This window comes from Panthera tigris, chromosome E1 (genome assembly GCF_018350195.1).
Source record: "Panthera tigris isolate Pti1 chromosome E1, P.tigris_Pti1_mat1.1, whole genome shotgun sequence".
NCBI classification, from domain to species: Eukaryota; Metazoa; Chordata; class Mammalia; order Carnivora; family Felidae; genus Panthera; species Panthera tigris.
In genome coordinates, this window is record NC_056673.1 from 37,457,540 (window position 1) to 37,479,913 (window position 22,374).

Genomic DNA, 22,374 nt, shown 5'->3' on the forward strand with positions numbered 1-22,374 from the left:
GAGGTGCGAAGAGTGAATTTTCTGTCTTGGTTCTCTCCAGCCTCTCGTGAGCATCTCGTGCATGATGATTCTTGTGCCACGTGGGTTCTGGAGACCAACCCTTTTCATCTGGCGCCCAGCCAAAGGCACAGGTGTTGACTCCAGCTCTGAAGAGGCGTTAGCTGAGTTACCGCTGGCCTTTAGTGGAGCCCCTTCTCGAGAGATTTTCAGAATGAATTTTGATCAAGCTAATCCTACGCGCTGATCCCCATTTAAGCTGCCACTTCAGACTTCATCCTGCTCTAGCCGCCATTGTCATGCCCCAATTTATACGTCCCCCTTTTCTCACCTGGGCAAGTCCAGCGACTTCCCAGCTGGTCTTTCTGCTGTCTCCCCTCTCCAGTCCTTCTAAAAAGTCCTTCCGTGGGCGCCTGGGTGGCTCAGTCCGTTGAGCATCTGACTTCAGCTCAGGTCATGAGCTCACGGTTCGTGGGTTCGAGCCCCACGTCAGGCTCTGTGCTGACAGCTCGGAGCCAGGAGCCTGCTTCGGATTCTCTGTCTCCCTCTCTTTCTGCCCCTTCCCTACTCGCAATCTGTCTCTCCCTCTCTCAAAAATAAATAAACATTTTAAAAAATTTAAAAAAAAAATGAAAAGTCCTTCCAAAGAAGGTGCTCAAGTTCCTTCCTTAGTTTAAAATCATCGGTGGCTCATCCTAGAGAAGAAAATCTTAACTCCTCAACTTGACATTCCAGGTTGTTTTTCCTCCCCCGGCCACACAGGCTGCGCTCTGGTCAGGACACGAGACTCGAAGTCCCCAGATGTTGGCATCCCTTCCCCTGCCACTCCAGCTTCTCTCATGCCGGAGGACCCTGACCTGTCACCCTCTTCATTTGAAAACTCACCCTTCAAGGTTTTGCTCCAGGGTCGCCTCTGGAATTTTCGCCAGCCGCTTGTGGCCAAGTCCTCCGTCCTCTGTTACTCGTTCATGTGTCTGCCTGCTTGCTCCTCTGTGACCTCTGGTCTGAGAGGGATGGAGCCTGTGTCCCGCTCAGCTTTCTCCCTGCTCCCGGGGCTGGCACAGTTGGGTAGATGTGCCAAGGTGGTGGTGGTTGAGGAAAAAGGTGAGATCAGCCCCCTGCCCAGTCAGCCAGCCTTGAACCTGGATTTTCACTGTTCACACGGGAAACCTTGTTGGTAATGAAATAGGGACTCTTTGTTAACTGTCGGGCTTCTTCGGAATTTTCTCAAGAGATTGGAGTTTTGGTGGTTGAAGTAAGAGTGGGAACTATGTGACATGACTGTAACCCAGGATAGTCCAAAGGTGGGGTGTGGACCCCTTCCTCCTGGTGTCAGTGCTGGCAAAGCACCAGAGCTGTTGCTGCCCTTTGGTGGAAGATGTTCCCCATGTAGGGTCAGCAGGCTTTGTCCAGTGACCAGAAATTGCACTGAACCCCCCCCCCCCCACACACACACACTGAATTTTCTGCCAACAGAAAGCCTGCATTGAGGGGTGCCGGGGGGGCTCGGTTGGTCAAGCTTATCTGACTCTTGGTTTCAGCTCAGGTCATGATATCGTGGTTCATGGTATCGGTATCGAGCCCTGAGTTGGGCTCTACATTGGGATTTTCTCTCTCCCTACCTCTCTGCATCTCCCAGCTCTCTCTCTTTCTCTCAAAGTAAAAACTAGGGGCGCCTGGGTGGCTCATCGGTTGAGCATCTGACTTCCACTCAGGTCATGGTCTTGTGCTTCATGAGTTTGAGCCCTGCATGGGGCTCTGTGCTAATGGCTCAGAGCCTGGAGCCTGTTTCAGATTCTGTGTCTCCCTCCCTCTCTGCCCCACCCCCATTCACACTCTGTCTCTCTCTCAGAAATAAAAATAAACATTAAAAAAATAATAAAGAGCTCAGCTCAGGCACCCTTCTTCATGTCCTGGGCTTCTGGTCTCATCCCATGTGGTGTCACAGCCTGGCTTTCCCTGCCCACTTCTGAGAACTTGGTTTTGTGTCTAGGCCTTTATTCTGCAGATCCAGGGGTGATAAGACAGGTGGGGAATAGAAGACGCCAGCTAGGTTTATACTGGGAGGGAAAAATCAGTGTGAGCAGGTCACAGCTGAGTCCTGGTGTGTGGGACAAGACTCCTTTCTCCAAGTGGAGGGAGATGGGGAGGGAGCCTTTGTTCTCTCAGTTCCCAGGCAGAGTGGGGAGCTGGTGGAGAGCACCCTCAGGGCAGGGGGGCTGTAGTTTGGAAAGTCTGAAATGTGAGGGACAGTCTGGTAGCAGCCATTCTGTGTGGGACATTGGTAGAGCTAAAGGAGATTTCTAGAAGTTTCTTTCTTCCTTCCTTCCTTCCTTCCTTCCTTCCTTCCTTCCTTTCTTTTTAATGTTTTTTTATTTTTGAGAGACGGAGAGTGCAAGGGCGGGGAGGGGCAGAGAGAGGAGGAGACACAGAATTCAAAGCAGGCTCCAGGCTCTGAGCTGTCAGCATGGAGCCCGATGCAGGGCTCGAACTCACAAACAATGAGATCATGACCTGAGGCGAAGTCGGACGTTTAACCGACTGAACCACCCAGGCGCCCCAAGATTTCCAGAAGTTTCACTGCACCTTGGGTGTCATCTCCTGGCACCCCTTCCCTGCAGTTGCCACCCCCCCCACACACACACACATGCCCTGGTGTCAGTGAAGGAAACAACAATAGGAGTAGATACCCTTTTCTTCTGGATGTAGGGCTATTTCTCTGAATGGACGTCATATGCAGAAGTGAGCACAGGCCCAGCTTTCAGCGTGAACTCTTATTGCATCTGGACAGTGGGTGCTGCGTCGTGTTCATCTTCTGTTCTGTCCCCCACCCCCACAGCCCAGGGCTGTACCAGCACACCCAGAGATGCCCACAAGAACGTGTGCTGCAAACAAGGGAGTGGGTCAAAGACAGCCAGGCCGGAAGTGAAGGTGGCAGTAGGGGAAGGTCCTCTGGGCTGGAATCACCTTTGGTCCTGAACTGGGGCGGGGGGGGGGGTGGGGAGATGGGGGGGCAACCATACCAGAACGGAAATTCACACCGGAAGCAAGGTGGATAAGGAGAGAACCCAGAAGGCCGTTGTGGAGTGTGAAGCAGAAGCATGAAGCTGGGGTGCGGTGCTTCTCGGCCAGAGCAAGGGTTTGTGAGCCTGAATCACTCAGGCAAACTTTTTAAACTTCACACTCACCCTGAGACTGAGACACCCCCCCCCCCAACGCTGGCCCGCTTAGAATCTCAAGGGGTCAGGTATGGGGGGGGCGGGGGGGGTTAGAATGGTGGACACGATGCATCTGATAGGTCCTTGCCTACACCCGCTTGTGAACACTGTTAGGGAGGACCCTGCTCGGCATTTGTCCACCTGGTTCGAATGTGGGCTCCACCACTTGCTAGTCATGTGATCTTGGAGGTCTATTTATGCTTTCTTAGTCTGTTTCCTCTCGAAAAGAGGGAGAGGGTTTTTACTTACCTCAGGAGCGAGTAAATGAGATGTTGCATGCATTATTAGCGGCATTTTGAAGAGAAGGGCTGAGGGCTTTCTGCCTTCTGTAAAGCAGAAGGAAACGTGATAAGACTTCAGGGCTGTCGCCGGAGGCTGCAGTGAGGAGTGGGTTGGAGGAAGAAGGGAGGAGGGAGGGAAGGTCGCTGGAGGGTCAGGCTGGCCGGGGGAGGGGGGAGAGGGTGGCGGGAACAGGTGTAACGGGTGAGTTGTTGGGCTTTTTCTGCCACCTAGTGGCTCCTCTGGGCTATGCCATCCCCTCCTGCCTGGCCGGGCGCAGTGGGGCGAGGCTGGATTGAATATTCCTGAACTCAGCGTCTCCGGTTCTCTTCTGCTGCCCCCATTTAACGCCCTGTCCCCTCAGAGACCCTGGCCTGTGACACATCCTCCACATGGTCCTGGTGTGTGGGACAAGACTCCTTTCTCCTAGTGGAGGGAGAGGGGGGAAGCCTTTGTTCTCTAGGCTCCTAGGCAGAGGGGGGAGCTGGTGGAGACCAGCCCCGGGCCCCAGTCTGCCCTGCTGGCTTGATGACTGCTAATGGTATTCTGCCCTGGGGGGGGTGGGGGGGAGTGTGCCAGGCCTTCTGGCACTGGGGGCCCAGACCGGCCCGGGGTCTGCGTTGGGTTTTATTGAATTCTATGTGTGCTACTGTGTGCAGAGCCTGGGTCAGGATTCTCTTGAGCTTGGCCACCCCACTGTCTCCAGAGGATTTCGTCTTTGTCTCCAGGATGAGGGGAAGGGACCAGAGAGCCGCAGCCTGCGCACCCCCGACCACCCCGCGGAGGGCCCAACGGGGGAGGGGGCCTCTGAGCCAGCTCTGCCTCTGGGTCTCGTCATCTCCCTCCCCCATGAGAGGTGCCAGCCCCTCGGAGGAGGCTGCCTGGAATGATGTCCTACTTGCATCATGTCTGGCTCCCGCTTCAAAGGCAGCTGTGACTGTTTGGTGAGGGGTCTGAGCTTGGGTGAGGGGCTTCAGGAGGAGGCCAGGAGCTACACGTGGGGCTGGGAATCCGGGGTCGGGCGTCCACAGGCCCCCTGCATCCGCCCTGCTGCCCACTGCCCTCCCCACCCTCAACACCCACTTTTCCTCTCAGGGCCTCGCAGCCTCAGCTGCAACCAGGCCAGGATTGCATCATTCTTGGCTTTGTTCACAGAGCAGCAGGTGGAGGAGTGGGGCCCGCTGTCCGCGCCCCCCCCCCTTCCTGCTCATCTCCTTCCACTCCCTCCTGGGTAATCCTCCTTCCTCCCTTCTCCGGCTCACCGCACCCCCACCCTGGGAGTTGTCTGCCTCACCCGTGGCTCTCAGATCCCTTTCCACCTTCTCCTGCTCCCCAGGGACCCCCGAGGCAAAGGGAAGGAGGCTGGGGCGGAACGCAGAAATCCCCACCAGGCTGGAAACTGCCCTCATCATGTCTGTTCCCCACCCAGTTGAAGGCAGGTGCCACCCTCAGAAGAAGCACCTGGTTGCAGTCAGGGTACGGTCTCTCCGAATTTGGGAACAAGGTTAGAAACTGTCACCTGATAAAGCTAATAATAATTAACATGAGATGAATTAATTCAGCTCTTTGGAGAAAGTACTTCGCTTTTATCGATGATTTATGTGCCTGTCCGTGAACCAAGAATGTTATACTCACATCCCAATCTTTCATCAACCCTGTGAGATGGTACTATTATCACTCTCGGCTTACGGAGGAGGAAGCCAGAGCTCAGACAGGTGAGATACCACACGGCCACTAAATGGCAGACGTGGGACCTGAACCTTGGTCCGTCTCCCTCCAGCGGAACTCAAAGCTTCTTGAAGAGATGGCTGGAAAATTAAATGCTGACCAGACTGGGATTGTCTTTTTACCCCCTAACTAGACATGGGTTTTGTTTTTTTTTTAAGTTTTATTCGTTTATTTTTGACAGAGAGCATGAGCATGGGCAGGGGTGGGGTGGGGAGGGGCAGAGAGAGAGGGAGAAAGAGAGAATCCCAAGCAGGCTTCACACGGTCAGCACGGAGCCCTACACGGGGCTCAGACCCACGAACTGCAAGATCATGACCTGAGTCAAGACCAAGTGTCGGAGGCTTGACTGACTGAGCCACCCAGGCGCCCCTAAAAGGAGGTTTTTGCCCAAGACACTCATCAAGAGACAAGACTACTGTCCTGCTTTAATCTTAGGAAGGAGATTCTATAAGACGTATGTCAAATGGCCTGGGCAGGGCCCTGCCCCCATCCCCCACTGCTGCCCGTCTGAGGAAATGCCGTTGCTGATGATTCTGGCCCTTGTGAGGCGTAGCAACAGGAAACGAAGAGCTTGTCCAGGATGCAGGCTGCCAGGGAAGAGGGAGGACTGGGGGCTGCCCGCTTGGATCTTGCAGTCCTTCTTAGGGACCCTGCTTGCGGAGCTTCCTGCAGTGCTCAGGTGTGTTGATAAGCCAGCTTTGGGGTTTAGCAATCGAGCCACCGTGACTTTGACTAGTAGGAGTCTATTTGTCAGGGCCAGAGCAGCATCTTTGGGGACAGACAGTTCTCAACCGCGCGAAGCCCAACCCCAGACTTTAGGTCTAGCCAAGCAGCAGCTGTTCCAGAAGCCCATCGTGGGTGGCTGCTGCCTTGCCGCCACCTCCCCCTGCTTGTTTGCACTTCTCAGTGGCTGCTTCCGCCCTGAAAGAGAATCACAGGGAAACGGACTGGGCAGACCGGAGCCTGCCTTCACGGCCCAGGGCCCAGCTCCACCACGACCTGGGGGAGGCCGGGTCAGGGTCTGGGGGACTTGCTTGCTGGCACTCTTCTCAGCTGCTTGTCTCTTTAGCCCAGGACAGACTCCGTCTGAAGAGACAAAGGGCCCCATTGACCCCATAGCCTTGTGACCCCACCCAAAACTGTCCCTCCCCTCCCCAGGCAGCCGAGAGGGCACTCACTCGCTTGGGTTGCGGACAGGGCCCTCGAGGCCACTGAAAGGACCGGTGGCCGGGGACGAGCGGCTGCCAGGAGGCCTGGCTGTAGTCCCAGGAGCAAAGCCACAGATACCCCACAGGCCAGAGCACGGGGTGGGGGTGGGGGGGCACTGGGGGAGTCCAACCTCAGCCCTAAAATGGGCTGCCCATGAGCTCAGGGCCTCCCCGGCCTGCATTCCTGCCTCCCTCCCCCCAGATGTCCCCCACACCCAGCCTATAAAGCCCCCTTTGTCTGGGCCCACTGAGGATCTTAACTCTCCCCATCTCAGCTTCCCGCCCCCTGCCCCCTCACCCTCTGGTGCCTAACAAAGAGGCCAGGGTGCAGTGAGAGGTGGTGAAACCCCCTCCCTGTCAGCCTGGGCAGTGGCCCAGGGGGTTTGGGCAGCCAGCCCCTACCCACCGACACTCTCCCCCACCTCAGGGCAGGTTAATTCCCACCCCTGTCCACTCTGGACTCCACACTCCTGGGCAGCATGCCTGCCTCTCACATGCCTGCTCATGTGATATCACCCTCAGTTCAGCCCTGCCCTGTCAGGGGCAAGGCACAGGGGCAGTGGGCAGGCAGGAGCCACCCCTGATGGGGTGGGGGGAGGGGGGGTACGGGGAGTGGGGGAGGCAGTCTCTTTGCCACCTCTTTGGCTCTTTACCAGAGTGAGTGGCCCCATTGCCACAAGTCAGGTGCCTGGCTGGCATCTGGGGCTGCAGATGACCCTTGTCCGGCAGTGGGCAAACGGTTCAGCCCCTCCTCCTGCTTGGCATATGCCTGGGGCATGGCACACGGTAGGCGACAGGAATCTCCATCTCTGCTCCCCACCCCCAGCCAAGGGCCTCAGAGCACGTTTGAGCAGAGGCTGGATCCTGGCAACAGGGAGGGGCGCCTCCCGACCATCTCCTGCGCTCACAGGGTCACAGGATCCAGACCCCTGCTCACAGGGTGGGGGCCGCTGCCGTGTCTTCCTGTGTTCCAGGCTCCGTGGGCGTCTCTGACCTGCTCAAGGAGGGGCATCGGCCTGGGAGACGAGTGGTTTGGGCCACGGGGTCAGCTCTGTCACCAAGCTGCTGTGTGACCCCCAGCAAGCCTTTCTGTGGCCCCTGTAAGATGAGGGGTGGGGCCCCTCTAACTCATAAATCTCAGAAACGAAGAGAGGGGCTTCCCTTGGAGGGATGGTCCTCTCTGGGCTAACAATGCCCCCAGGACAGGCAGAACAAGGGGTGCTGGCAGGGATGCGGCCCTGGATGTGTGAGTGGGTGTGCATTATGCGTGTGAGATTGTGAGTGTGTGGGTGTGTGACCGGGCGCGCGCGCGCGCGCGCGTGAGCGCGGCGCCTCCACCCGCGGGTGGGAGGGGGAGGGGGCGGGGCCTGCGGGGCGGGGCGGGGTGTAGGGGGGGGTGTCTGGGCGGCTGACAACCGGTGCTCCTCGCGCTGGGCGGTCGCCGGGTTGCCGCACCGACAGGGCGACAGGGCGCATGGAGGGGCCGCCGCCCCCGGCGCCCCCCGGGGCTGGCGCGGCGAGGACGGCGTAGCGGGCAGCAGCATGGAGCAGGTCGGCGGGCGCGGGACGCGGGTGCGTGTCTGGGAGGGGAGGGCGGGGGCCGTAAGCAGGGGACGAGGGTGGGCGCGCCAAGGGGGAGGGGGGGTTGGGGCGCTGGGGCTCCGAGCGGGGCCGGAGCTCTGGGGGGAGGGATGGGGCTGGTGTGACACACAGCTGGTGGTACACACACACACGCACACGCACACACGCTGACACACAGGGAGGCGCGCACAGAGGGCGCGCACGCTGCCTCTCTCCCCACCCAGGAGAGCACCCGCCTTTAGAAGCCCCCTTCCCCACTCGGTGAGGTCTCAGCCCTGCCAGGATCCTAGGCCTAAGGGGGCTGCAGGCTGGGCGGAATGAAGGAGGCACAGGAGGTCGAGGTAGCTGTCCAAGGCCACAACGACCGCTGACCCCCTAGCGAGACCTCAAGATACAACCCCCTCCCTCCCCCACCTGCACCTCGAGGGGCTTCTCCCAGCCAGCCTCCCCCTCCCCTCCCAGTTACAGCAGCTGCAGCAGCTGCCGTCACCATTTCATGGCAGTGAAAAGATGGGGTGGGCTGGGCAGTTTCTCTATAGGCGCCCCAAATGCACACCTGCAGCCCCAGCCAGGCCCTGGGGGCTGTCTTTTCCTTTACACAGGCTCCATCGGAAGGGGGCAGGGGTGAAGACCCGCTCAGGTTGGAGCTCCTTCACCCCCTCCGGGGAGCTCAGCAAATGGACAAGCGGGGCCAGTCCCCTTAAGTGAGCGAGGGGGGCCTCTATCCTGACTTGTAGTCTCCCGCTCCAAGAAGGGCACAGCCTGACGTGGGCAGGAGTGAGGGGGCTGCTCCTGAAGCTGTCTTACTCCCTTCATAATCTTCATAGTCTTGCCTTGGGGTGGGGTCTGGAGTGGTGGGGTTTTCTGTTCCTGGGCTTGCTGAGTTCAGCCACACTCCTGGGCTCATTGGGGTTGATCAGCCTAACGCAGTAGCCTGGGGACCTGGGCTCTGAGACCCCTCCCCTCCAGGCTGAGCATGGGCCCCCTGCCTCTGGCAGAGGGGTTCTTGGGTTGTCTGTGCCGGTGATGAGGAGGGGCAGGAGGAGGGATAGAGGGTGAGCAGTTGGTGGCGGGGGCGGGGGGGGGGTGTGTGTGTGACGATGATCCTAAGTTCTGGGGAGGCATGAAGTGCTCTGGGCATCTTTCCTGGGCTGCGTGTGCTCTTTGGGGCGGAGTTGTGGGCTAGTCTAGTCTCCAGGCCTGTTTGGCATCTTGGTTGTTAATTTAAATGGCTGGTGGCAGCACCAGGCCTGGCAGGGGGAAGGGGACTCCATTCGTCATTATCTGCTGTTGCTGTCATTACTGACTCTACCCTCTGCTCCACTCTGAGTGCAAACAAGTGGGGGGTGGGGGGACAGTACTAAATGCCACTGAATTGCCTACATTAAAATAGTTAATTTTATGTTACGTGAATGTCGCCTCAATTTAAAAAAAAAAAAAAAAAGGAAGGGTAGGGCTAGGGACCCTCACTACTTTCTGCCTAGAGGACCCTAAATGCATTTCACCGGGAGTGCTGCTCTGCCCAGATTGCTCCCAATTGCCCCCATCCGCCTTCCCTATACGTCTTCGGGGAGGTCAGCTGTTTCCCCTTCCCCAGAGGAGAGATCCTGGCTCCCCTGTGCCCTGGCACCATGGAAGGGAGGAGAGAGCTGGAGGAGAGTAGGACATTGGGCTCCTGCCCGTCCCCATCAAAGGGACACTGGGAGGTCTTGGATATCTGTCCTCTCTCTGGGCTGCTGTGAAATCCCTGCCAGCTGTGCTGAGCGGTGGCTTTCCAGGTCCCTTCTAGGTGTCCTAGGACACCTCTGCTGAACAGCACAGCAGCCAGCCTGACTGCTAGACTGTGAGACACCCGCCCCCCCCCCCCCCCCCCCCCCCCGCAAGACAGGGACTCTGGTGATCAGCACAACCAGGGAGGTGCCCAGGCTGATGGCAATGTCTTAAGGCAGCCCCAGCCCTGCTGGCCCCATGGGCGTCACCAGCTTTCTGGATGTGCCGGGAGCACGGTTTGTATGGGGTACTTCTGAAATCGGAGCTTCTTTCACCAGGGGAAGCTCCTATTTTAAGTTTCCCATGTGCTGAGCCCTCTTGTAAAGCAAAGAATCCTTTTATAGTGCAAGAACCGCCCCAATGTGTCTGTGTGGTATGTGTGGATTTTGGCATGTAGGTTTCTTAAAGGGGAGCATGCCTGGAATCTCTCACAGGGGCTGGAACTGCCAGGTGGGGTGGGTGCCAGGACTGAGGGGCTTGCCCCCTGCGGTCGGAGCCCTGCCCCTCTTTTCTCTCCATCCAATTCCCCTCTCCCTCCCAGGGCTGGCTCAGAGCCAGACAGAGGAGAGGGAGCAGCTGCCGGGGATTTCCAGAGCTTCCAGGGGGAGGTGGGAGCTACCCTTCCCCTCCTTCTTCACCCCTCCCCTCTCCTTCTCTTCCTTCCCTCTGCGTTTCCCTCTTCTCCCTTTTCCTCCTCTCCACCCCCCTCCTTTCCTAGAAGGGCAGAATGGAGACGGGGAGGAGAGGGGCCAGGGCCCTTCTGTGTGCAGGATGCGCAGTGGTTCGGGACAGCCAGGAGGGGTCCGGGGGCCCGTGGCAGAAGCAGGACTGCAGGCCAGTTGCTGGAAGAATTTAGAAGCCCTCACACAGAACCTCAGAATTTACCATCCTGGAGCTGGAAGGGACTACCTGGCCTAGCTCCTCCCGGAGGGATCCTGCTTCGTAGAGCAACAGCTTGGCATCAGACCTCAGCAAGTTACTTAACCTTTTCTGACCTTTGTGTCCTCATTTATATAGCGGGGCTAATAATGCCCCCCTTACAGGGTGGTCATGGGGAGTAAATGGAATAATGTTGGTAAAGAGCTTGGCACACAGGAGGCACTCGACACATTTTAACACGTCTTCGTGATGTCCTAGGTGGTGTCATCGCCCGTATAAGTCATCTGTTAGCCTTCTACACTCAGTCCAGGCCACCGGGTCCTCAATCACCCAGTGTCACACAGCTGGGAGCCTGCAGGGCTGAGACCCCAGCCCAAGGCCTCTTCTCCCTGCATTGCGACAAACACGGGTCCCCTGAGGGGCTGCCAGGGGAGAATGGCAGGACGGGGCATCTTTTATCCGGCCCCTGCCCTGACAGCAGGGTTTTACTGGGTGTGGCTTGCTTGATAAACATCTCTTGACTTGAATGAATGGGCCTACACCTGCTTTGGAGATGAAAATTTCGGTGGGGGTAGGTTCCTTTGGGGGACAAGCAGAGGGCAACCTGGGGGCCCGAGAGCCAGAGAGGCATAGGAACAGGCTCTCCCCTCTGGTCCTGCCCTCTCGCCCTTCTCCACCAGGGGGTGCTCTCTCCCCTTCAGTGGAAGGGCCGCCCCTGTCGTCCAGGTTTAGGGCTGCCCGTCCTATAACCCCGATCCTCTGTTTCTCCTTGGCAGCTTACGGTGTGCTTTCAATCCATTATCAAATGTGACCCGCACATGGGAGGCAGGCCGAGAAGCTCTTGTTGTTCTCATCTTACAGAGGGTGAAACAGGTTCAGAGAATGTCCTTTTCCTCAAAGACATAGAGCTATCAGGTGGGCGGGATGGGAACTTGAACCCAGGTCTTTGGACTCTCGAGTCAGTGCTCCTTGATGACACCATACGACTCCTAGCTGGCTCCTGGGCTAGGCCTGATCCTGACTGGATGGCTCTGGTCCGAGGACTCCTCCCTGACGGTGGGGAACACAGGTTCTCCCTCTGGAGCCCCACATGAACTGCTTTTTTCTTTACTCCACTCATCACCCTCTCAGGTCTCTCTCCCACCCAAGTCTCTCCCACAGCTCACCTGTGCTGCTTTCTTTCTTTCTTTTTTTTTTTTAAGTTTATTTATTTATTGAGAGAGAGAGAGAGAGAGAGAGAGAGCGTGCGGGGAAGGCAGAGAGAGAGTCCCATGCAGGCTCTGCGCTGCCAGTGCCCAGCCCAAGTGCAGAGTTCGATCCCCTGAACCGTGAGATCAAGACCTAAGCCCAAATCAAGAGTCGGACGCTTCACCGACTGAGCCACCCAGGGACCCGTGTGCTGCTGTTTTTTAACAAGCCCGATTCCACTTCCTCACCCCTGACTCTTTCTCCCTGTATGAGCTGGCCTCTGCCTCCTCCAGTCCCCTGAAAGTGCCCTCTCTGCCCAACACAGTGCCACTTCCTCTGGCCCCCTGCTTCCACTCTGTTCTTCTCTGTCGTCCTCACGCCCTCTTCCTTCCTCACGTGCCCCTAAAGGTGGGTGCTCCTCATGTCCCGTCCCCTACCCAGTCTCCTCCCTGCACCTGCCCTTGTAGAATCTGAATCACACTCCTGGTCTACTGACGACTTCCAAAGCCATGTCCCCCGTTCGGGCCTCTGCCCGCAGTTGTCCACTGGCAACACAGCCTGTAGGTTCAGTGTGCGGACTCTGGAGCCCACATGCCTGGGTTCAGATCCTGGCTGGACTTAGGTAAGAGACTCAAGCTCTCTGGGCCTCCGTTTCCTTAGCCGTAAGTGAGGATTATAGTATCTCTTTCACAGCTCCTTTGTAAGGCTGACCTGGAATAATACATACAAAGGCCCATACGGGGCCTGGCATGCCCCCTCTCCCTCGAGAACACTCTCCTTCTCCCAACTCCCAGTTGGTCACCACATCCTGGGGTCTCTCATGTTTCTTGCCCCTGCCCTGGTGCAGTGTCTCCCCCACCCCGCTCCCCACCATTCCCATCTCCTCGTGGCCCTCCTTCTTTCTGGCAACGTGGCACATCTCTGCTTCAATCCCTGCCCCCGGCCAGGCTAGAATCAAAGTGCCTCAAGGCCCAGTCCCTCCCTCGTCATATCCCCGCCCACATTTCCTTCCTCTTCCCTCCATGCTTCCTGCCCACGTATGTACCTTCCATACCCTCTGCTTGGTGCCAGCCACGCCACTAGACTCTGCTTTCTCCTGCCTCCCTGCCTTTGCCTATGAGAGTCCTTTTCCCTGGAGCGCTCCCCCCATTCCCCACTCCACCCCACTGCCCCCCCCATCCGTGAAGCCCCCAGAAGCTCAAGGCCACCTCCTTGTGGAAGCCTTCCTCTGTTTCTCTAGCCTCCCTTTGCTCCTTTTCAGACATGTCACTACAGAGTCAGGATTGGTAAAAGCCGAGGACTCCTCAAGGGAAGGAGCTAGGTCTAATCTCCATCTTCCCAGGGGCGACCTCCACTCCCTCAACCCCTCATCTACTAGGGTTCCCACTAAGCATTTGTGAACAGAGGCAGGTGGCTGGGCTGGGGGGAGGGTCTTAGAAAGAGGGGAAGTATAAGGAGGGTCCTCAGTGAGGGACACCTTCTGCCCCTGTTCAGCGGTACTTCTAGGACCCCTAGAGCAAGAGTGTGCCTGCGATAGAGTGGATTTGGGGGTGGGTGGTGGGACCAGGGAGCGAGACCCGGGGAGTCTGAGGGAAAGGACGGGAGGAAGAGGGGCCGGAGGAGTTTGATGGGGGGAGGGCCGGGACAGGATGGGGGTGCGGGTCAAGGTGCAGGAAGAGGTGGGAAGGGCAGCAGGGTGGGGGAAGAGCGCACTTTCTGGGAAGTGGGAGAGGGTGGGGGAGGTGAGCGCAGTGCATTGTGGAGGGAGGAATTCATCTGCTGGCCGGTGTGAGCTCATTTCCTCTCACTGCCTCCCGCAGGGTCTGAGGGCATCAGACTCTGGAAAAAGTGAGCCAGGGGCACCCCAGTGGTCACCTCCCTCCTCTCCTCCCCTCCCCCACAGCCTCAGTTCAGCCTGGATCCCTGATGCCACTGCTTCCCCCTCACACAGACAGCCCGTTTGTTCTGAGAGAAAAGGACCCCCGAGCCAGGGTGGCAGCAAGTCTTGAACCACAGGAACCACGGGACAGAAAGAGGTAGAAACGGGAACGTTGTTGAAAACAAAGCAAGAGAATACAGGCAGCATGACGGATTACAGTTAGATAGCAGGAAGCACTTCTCAGAAGTGGGGGATAATTCCAGCTGCATGCGACCTTGATGGAGAGAGGAGGACAGGAAGAGGGGTCATTAAGTGCCCTTCCGTCATCGTAAAAGCATCCCTCTGCCTGGACTTCCAGGGGATGTAAAAGAAATGAAATAAAACGTCAGATTTAAAAACAAGTCAGCGTCTCCTTCCTCAGGCTCACAGGAGCAGGGATGGCCCAGTTAGTGGCTGAGCCCCTCAACCCCCTCCAGGACCTGAGTCCCTGATCTTGCGGGGACTTGGGGTTGGTGATGGTGGTGAAGCAAGCAGGTTTTTGGTGGTCTCCTTGCCCCAGAGGGGTTGGGTGATTCCAGTAGGGAGAGTCAGTCTTCCACTTTCGTTGCCCGTCTTGTCCAAATCAAATTCCTATCTACCTGTGGCCTCTGCTTTCTTTCCTTCATAATCTGGGAGAAGGAATACAGGAGCCCTTGAAAACTGCAAGAAGGCATGGGAAAGAGGTAAGCATGGGCTGTCGGAAATAGGAAGTAAGAAGGACGTCAGTTAGATAGCAGAAAGAACTTTCCAGCAGAAATGAAGGACTGAAGGACTATCTCTTCCTGGCTCATCAGGAGATGGCCTGATGAGGGGTCCTGCTTGGGGGCAAGGAAATGAACTGGCTCAAGACCCCAGTGGCTCTTTGGGCCCATCTTGGAATGAAGCCCCAAAGGGAGGCTGTGGAGAGCGTGTAACTGGGAGGCCTGGGGGTATCTGGGCTCTCACTGTTGTCTACTGCAGAGCAGATCTATGGGCTGGTCCAGAGACCTGAGCCCCAGGCTGGCTGGCTGGGGGTCTGAAGGGCTGGGGCACCTGCCCACCTCTTTCTTCCAGCCTCCATTCCTCTGTCTCCCTGGGGTCCTGGGCCGAGACTCTCCCTGGGACGGGGGCCCTAGATAGAGGGGCCCTATCTAGTCCCTTCCGCCCCCACCCCCATGGGCATCACCATCTCTGCCCTGTCTTCATGAGGATGGGAAAGCTCTGTAAGCCTTCTTCCGTCTTTCCGTCTCTTCAACCCGCGTTTCTCTTCGTCTCTTTCTCTGCCACTCTCTACTCTGTCTCTATCTTGTCTCTGCCTCTTTCATGCTTTCTGTGTCTCTCAGTCTTTGTTTCTGAGCACCTCTGTCTGGTTGTGTTTCTCTCTGCTTCTCTCTGCCTTCCTTCCTCCTTGCCTCCCTCTCCCTGTGCTAGTTCTGGGTTCGGTGCCCTTGGCCTCTTTCCTGGGCCGGCCAGGATCACCATCTATCTGGGCCGGTTCCCGGGAGGCTAGTCTAAATTGTCTCCCTGAGACCACCTCCCTTCTCCGGGCTATACTGCCCTCTAGCTCCGCTGCCGGCGCAAACCCCTGCGTGAGCCCCCTTTACCAGTCAGCTGCCCTGGGGAGAGGCGGCGGGTGAGCCCCGTCGAGCGCAGGGGGCGGAGCGAAGGGGCTGGCCCCCGGGGGTGGGGGCGCTCCGCGCCCGGCCCCGCCCCCTCCGGCCCCGCCCCTCCCGGGTCCCTGCCCGCGCCCCCGGCAGTGCCCTGGCCGCAGAGCCGCCGCTGCCGCCCGATGAATGGAGTCGCCTTCTGCCTGGTCGGGATCCCGCCCCGCCCGGAGCCCCGGCCCCCTCAGGTGAGGGCGCTGGGCCAGGGGAGGGGGCGGATCCAGGCGCTGCGGGGGAGCTGGCCGCGGGGGGTCGGGGTCGCGGCGCCCCCGCTCGGCGGGCACAGCCGGGGGCGCACGGTGCGGCCACCGCGGGCACGGCTGCTGGGAACTTCGGCTGGTGGTGGGCCGGGGAGGGAGCCGGAGCGAGAGCTGCCCTGGGCAGGGGGCGGGAAGGAGGAAGGCAGGCCGGGGGCCGGGACGCGCACGGGGCTGCCAGGGCAGAGGGCACCGACCTGGGCAGCCGTGCCAGGCCCCCAGCGGCCGGGCAGCGGGGGCGGGAGGCCCGCGCCTTTTGTCCGGGTTTTTCAGGCGGGGCGCCTGCCGCTGTTTCCTCTGCCCGAGTTTTCGTTTTCCGTTGGCGAGGCCCCGGCACAGCTGGAGCGAGAGGGAGTGGGGGAGGGGGTTCCCGGAGCGGGATGTCCTTGGCCACTGGGGCCGGACACCCCCCTCCCCGCGCCACACTCGCCCCCTACCGGGCCGGGCCGCACGCCGAGCTTCGGGGAGCTGGGTCTGCCGCCCCACTGGCTCCTGGGACCGGGATCCCGGGTCCCGAGGTCTCCGCTGCCCTCCCCTCTGCCCCCTCGGGCTGGCTGTGGGTGGGTCTGGGCGCGGGGTGCCAGGGGCATTACTCAGCGCTGGGCTGCTTTGCTTGGATTCTTTCATCTACCAGCTGCTGAAGCTGGGGATGGGCCAGCAAGGGCCTCCGGGCCCCTTTGGAGCCAGCCCCCTACCTCCGAGCCTGGCTGCCCTGGGGCTACTGGAGTACCCCAACACACACCACCCTCCTTCCCAAGTTGAAGGGCTGGGCACTGTCAGGCCAGCTCTTTCCCAGTTTGGAAGAGTTTCCTAGGGGTCCAGGTTGTGGTCAAGGTCTGGGCTGAGGCCTCTTCCTCTTCTGACAAGGCTTACTGATGGATGTTCTTCCCTAGCTGCCTCCCCTTCCCACCATCCCACGTTGGAACTGGGGTCTGGTGCTTTGCAAACTCTTTCCGAGACTGGTGTGTTTCTCAGGAGCTGGATGTATGCTCAGTTCTCCCTCGGTCTGCATCTCTCTTCCTGGACTCTCCCTGCGCCTTTCAGCCAAAGTGTTTCCTAATTACAAACTTGAATTTCAGGATGGACAGGGGGTGGGGGTGGAGGTCATTAAGCCTGAGTCCCTTGGAGTCTCCCCCTCACCAACACATACTTCATCTCCACGCCCCCTACCATGTCCACCCCCACCCCCCACCCCTACCCCAGGCCCAGCTGGGGGTGGATGGAGTTTGATTCCCTGTGGTTCTCCCCCTCTGCCAGGGCAACAGCCTTATTCCCCAAAGTGGCTGCTCTCCCTGAGATGTGCTCATTGGCATGCGATTTGAATCTCCATTACATAACCAGTCATTTCGCCTCCAAACACAACCCAAAGGTCCCCCAGTCCCAGCCTCTTCCACTTGCTCACAAGGTGATTGGGTCGACCCCCAGGTGCCTGGAAACTCCAGTTCCGGCATCTGAGGCCTTGCCCTCCCCTTGGGAATGATGAGAGCAGTAAATCCCTTACCTCCAATGCTGGTTTCCAGGACCCCCAGAAGCCCCAGGAGCGGGCAGGGTGGGTATCAGGGTCTGAGACTACACAGCGATCGTGCCCGGGCTAGAACCTGGGTACCCTGATGGGAATCCTGGCATTAGGTGAAGCTTTGGAGAGGGGAGTGCTGTTAGGAAAGTGGCTTTAGGACACCGTGGGGAATGGGGCAGGCTTTCAAGGATCACAGCCCGAGCAGAGAGGGACTGAACCCAGTCCCTCTTGCGTAGGCCTTGTGCTGGGCTGCCTGGATGGGGACTTCTCTGACCCCTCATCAGGTTGCTCCTGAGCCCCTGCGGAAGGGGAGTTAGCTATCCAGGGGAACTTGTAGGGAGAGGCTTGTGAGCCAGTCTGGCTTGGATGTCACTCTAGGAAGTTTCCTCTGGTATAGTGGGTTACATAGTGGGTTACGTAGCTTCCTGTGATGTTGGCTTCCAGTGTGGGATTCTGGAGAGATTCATAGGGGATGCAAATATATTCAAATGAGTATATGTTCTTTGGAGGGGGGTGTTTTTAAGGGAGGGAGTTGCTTTATTAATACAGCTGAGAGTTAAGAGATAGGTAGCAAGGTCAGGATTTTTTATAAATTACCTCATTTTATCCTCACAACACCACTGTGACGTGGGTCCCGTTATTATCGGCATTTTACAGTTGAGGACACGGAAGCATAGACAGCTAATTGCTTGGCCAAGATCACATCGTAAACAAGTGGTAGAGCCAGGCAATCTGGCTGCAGAGACCACACTCTCACCCTGCCATCCTGCTTCTCGGGACCTCCCTTGCCCTGCTGTCACTCTCACCCTGAATCTGGGTCCATCGTGGACACAGCCCAAGAACAAGGTTAGCCTCTCGCTGGATTGGAGCTTGGATGCTTGTTGTCAGGCTGGTACCGGGAAGGCCACCGGAGGCCTCAGGGTGGCGAAGCCCCAGGCGCCCATCCATGTTGGTGGGTCTGGAATCCGCTCATTTACTCCTCCAACACCCCACCCCCACCCCATGTTGGCCCATAGCACTTGGACTGTGGCTCAGTTCATTGGTGTTTTCCTTCCAAAGGGACATCAGCCCTGCTCTGTTGGCTGCAGGGGTTCAAAGGTGAGATATTGGCTTGGTCAGGGATTTGGACAAAGCCCGGTTTTAATTATCCTGCTGTGTCTCCCTCCCCAGGGAGAGCTATGAATAGGGCCTGTGGGAGCTGGCTCTGCCTTTCCCCAGCACCCCCCACCCCCTTCAAACAACCCGCCTTTAGATCCAGGCCCCCCTATTTCATGTGAAATTGTTCCAGCTCTTCAGCAAGGCAGTGCCAGTCAGTGCCAGGCAGACATCTCTTCCCCACTGCCTCAGTGGGCCGGCCAGCAGGCTGGGATGGCCTAGGGACTGCACTTGGGGTGAGTTTCAAGCTCTGTGGGAGTGGAGTTATTCATCACCTGTCAGAAGTGGGGCGGGACCAGAGGGGTCATCTTGTCCAACTCCTTCATGCCACAGTGGGGAAACTGAGGCCAGAGAGTGCCCAAGGTCAGGTACCCTGTGCGTGGTGGACATGAACCCAGGTGTCCTGATTTCCAGGCCTTGATTCTCTCCACTTTGTTCTGTTCATGATGCCCCCCCCCCCCCCCCCCCCCGCTCAGTGCAGGGTTCTGGGATTGGGCCTTGGGAGAGAGGGGAGGAGCACGGATGAGTGGACAATGTGTCCCGTTCATCTCTGTGTCCCCAGTGGCCAGCACAGCGCCTGGCACAGAGCGGCTCTCTATAAATGTTTATGAAGTGCAGGCCAGGGAGCAGCCCTTCTCCTGGCCTCCCAGGGTGCCCCGTGCCCAGCTCTACCCCTGGCATTGTGACAGTTGGTCTACACATCAGTCTCCCCCATTATCCTGGAGTTATTTGAGGACAAGAAAATAATAAGAAGAACCACTTCCATAGTGTTTACCACTAGGTAAATGCATTCTCACTATCCCGCTTAACAGGTGAAGAAACTGGCACAAATAAATTGTGTCTCCCTAAGGTCACGCGGCTAGTAGTAAGTGGCAGGGCTGAGGAATTGACTGTGCTCTCAACCTCATTCCAAGCAGCCCCAAAGGTGCGGTGTTTGTCTTGTTGTCCACAGGGCCAGGCACACAGCCGGTGCTCAGAGAATGTTTGTTGACTGACTGATTGACAGAATATGGAAAAACCACAGAACCCTGTAATCTCACCCTTTGGAAGTAGCTGGAGTTGGAGTCTTGGGAAGGCAGCCTAGAGGTGCATCACTGTGTTATCTGTGCTGGGAGTGCCTGATCTAAACCTAGAGAGGAAAGGAAAGCTACTCACACCCGGTCACGACTGCCTTCTAAGGCTTAACAGGGGCCACTGGGGGGCCTCAGTGTTCTGGCTTCTGTCTTGCTCTCACTCCCTCCTTCTCCCCCCCCCCCCCCCCGAATTCTAAGGGGATGGTGCTGAGCAGCGGGCACATGGGTAAAGACTACAGGTAGGATTACTGAGTCCTATTCCTTTTTCATCTCTCTGGCCCTGAGATCTTCAGCCCAAGGCATCACCTTGGTGGAAAATTCTGCCCTTTTCAGGTTGGAGGGTGGACAGAGTGTCTGGTTTAAGGCGTGGCTCATCATAGCTGCCTCTCTACCTCTCCTCCGTGGGAAGAGGTTGAATTTCCAGCCACCTCCAGTCCTAAACCTTAGCCCCAGGGTCGTCTCCTCCACCCGCCTCAAACCCACGTGCCCCTGGGCAGGTGGCTTCTTTCCCTCTGACTATCCCTCTGCTCCCCATTTGCTGGTCTGAAATAACATCAGTCATCTGCCATGCCCAGGCCACACTTCATCTGCTGGCAAAGGCTGCTGGGAAGGTCTCTAAGAAAAACGAAGACCCCAGCCTGGGGATGTCCTTTTAATACAGACAGGCAACCGTGGGAGACAAGAGGCCTGGGCCCCTCGGCACGTTGGGAGGCAGGTTGGTTGTTCGGGCCCTGCCTTCTGCCTGCTAAGGTTCAACTTGCAGCTCTTACCCTTTACTCACTGTGTGACTGGGACCTTGTGACCGAGTTATTTAGTTGTTTTTAGCCTCAATTTTCATATCGCTGAAATCACCCCTCAAAGTCATTGACAGGATTCAAGGGGGTGATACAGGTAGAGTGGCTGACATGAGATAATTTCACCTACTAGGAGCAGCTATTATGAAACAGATAATCATCAATGGATGGAAATGAGAACAACATGCTTTTGGTGCAATAAAGAGAACCCCGTCTGGTCCGAGCAAATGAGCTGCCCCTGAAGGTAATGAGGCTCCCGTCAGTGGAGGTGAACAAGCACAAGCTGGTCTAGAAGGAATTCAGGCATGGGGTGAGGAGCTGAGACAGAAACTTTAAGGGCCCTGCTTTGGGAGCAGCACCGTGTGGTAGGAAGTTAGAGGAGCGGGTGAGACCCGGTTTCTGCTGTGGGGTACTGGGGAGAAGGGGCAGAACCCCAGCGTCCTGGGAACCTGAGATGGCTGCTGTGGTTTGGGGCTGTGAGGCTCCTCTAGGAGAGGGAGTCCTGGGAGGCTGCCTGGAGGAGGCCTGGAAGGACGGCTGTGGTTCTGAAGGATGGGAGAAGGAGGGGGCCACTGCAGGCCTGGGCAGGGCTTGGTGGTTGAGGGGCAGTGAGGCACATGGGCCACCAGTCCTGAAGTCGGCTCCAAGGCTGCCTTCACATCCTGGCAGCCCGAGGGGGTATGGTGGCAGTGGAGGGGGATCTGCCAGCTCCCCGTCCCCCCATGCCCCAGCCCTCTCCTGAAGGAGGGGCCAGGGTTACTCCCAGTGGCAAAGAGTTGGGGCCTGTAAAGAGCGGAACTGGGGGAAAGAAAGACTTCTTATGCCCAGTGCATTTGGGGGCGTCTGGGGGTCGGGGGAACAGTGGGGCCTTTGTCCCCAGCCTCCGGGAATCTGGCCGAGGAGGAGCCGTCCCTGGGTCTGGCTGGGCCCTCAGCAGGCAGGTCCTCTTTGAAGTGACCCTTTCAAAGCTCAGCCTGAATCCCTGGGAGGAGAGACAGCTCAGGGCGGGGCTTAGGAATGACTGGGACCCGCAAGCCAAGGATGGAAACAGACCCAGTGCCAGCCTCTTTGCGAGGGCAGGCTGGCAGGAGGGGCGTGGGCTGGAGGAATTTGGCCAAGCTAGGGGGACATGTGGAAGCCATTTAGGAGGACAACCGCTCCAAGAGGCTTGGCCCCAAGTGTGGGTCAATATAGAGAAGGGTAGAGTTCACTTTGGCCCTGTGCCCGGTTTCTATCAGTCCCCGCATTGATTTCTGTCTGATTCTGGGCTCCTAAATCCACAGCTGCATCTTCCTTTTTAATTTCCTCAAAGAGCACGAGAACACTCCTTGGAGGGAATCTGGTGCCAACACAGGACTTAGAGCCCCCAGTAGGAGGGACGGTGGCAGTCTGGCCTATTGGAGCTTTTCCTGCTCTTGAGAACCCCCCAAAAGGCTGGAGACTCCCACCCCCCATCACACTCTCCTTCATTCTGGATGTGAAGGAAACTCTGGATTGTTCTCCAAGAGAAAGGGAAGGAGGGAGAGAGAGGCCAAATGAAGGGGAGACATCTTTGAAAATTTCAACTGGAAGGTTTTTATAGGCAGCACCTCCCCCTCCCCCACCACCTCCCAACTCCCTGCTTGACTCATGGGGGAGCCAAGGCCTAGAGAAAGGCCAAGGTCAAAGGGATAAAGGCAGAGGGAAGGGACAGGCAGAAATGGGAGGAAGATGAAGGACAGAAGCCAGGTGGGGAGATGGTGCAGGTGGCTGCATAGTTATACGTAATCCCCGGGTAGTGGAGAAGTTTCCAGAGTGCCTTCAGCTCTGACCTGCCGTGATTCTATGAAAGGAGGGAGAGGAAGGAGCGGCTGGCCGTTGGTGGGTTTTTTTTGGACTGGGCAGTGGACAGTGGCACCTTGGTGAGCCCAGGTGAGCTCGGGTGAGACCTGTACCCCACCCTGAGGCTGTTTTCTAGTTCATGTCCCCACACCCCGATCTGTCCTTGGCATCCTGGCACTCTCTATACTTGAAATGATTCTTCTAAATCTTCCTTTCCTCTTCTGAGGGTGTGGCCCCTGGTTCCTCCCCAAGAGAGGGGGAGGAGGGAACTGAGCACCCCCGGGCCCTGATGGGGGGCTGTGGGTGGTTCTGGTACTCTCCTGTATCTCACACTGGCATCTGCAGAGCT

General features: G+C 57.8%; 1 protein-coding gene across 1 annotated transcript in view; it reads left to right on the forward strand.

Annotated features, from left to right (window-relative positions):
- Window positions 1–15,532: 15,532 nt before the first annotated feature.
- The window catches only part of ARHGAP23 (Rho GTPase activating protein 23), a 72,334-nt gene continuing 65,492 nt past the window's right edge, over window positions 15,533–22,374 (forward strand). Inside the window, 1 exon segment of the mRNA XM_042966143.1 lies at window positions 15,533–15,597. Coding sequence (XP_042822077.1) covers window positions 15,535–15,597 — 63 coding nt within the window. The 5' untranslated portion in view covers window positions 15,533–15,534.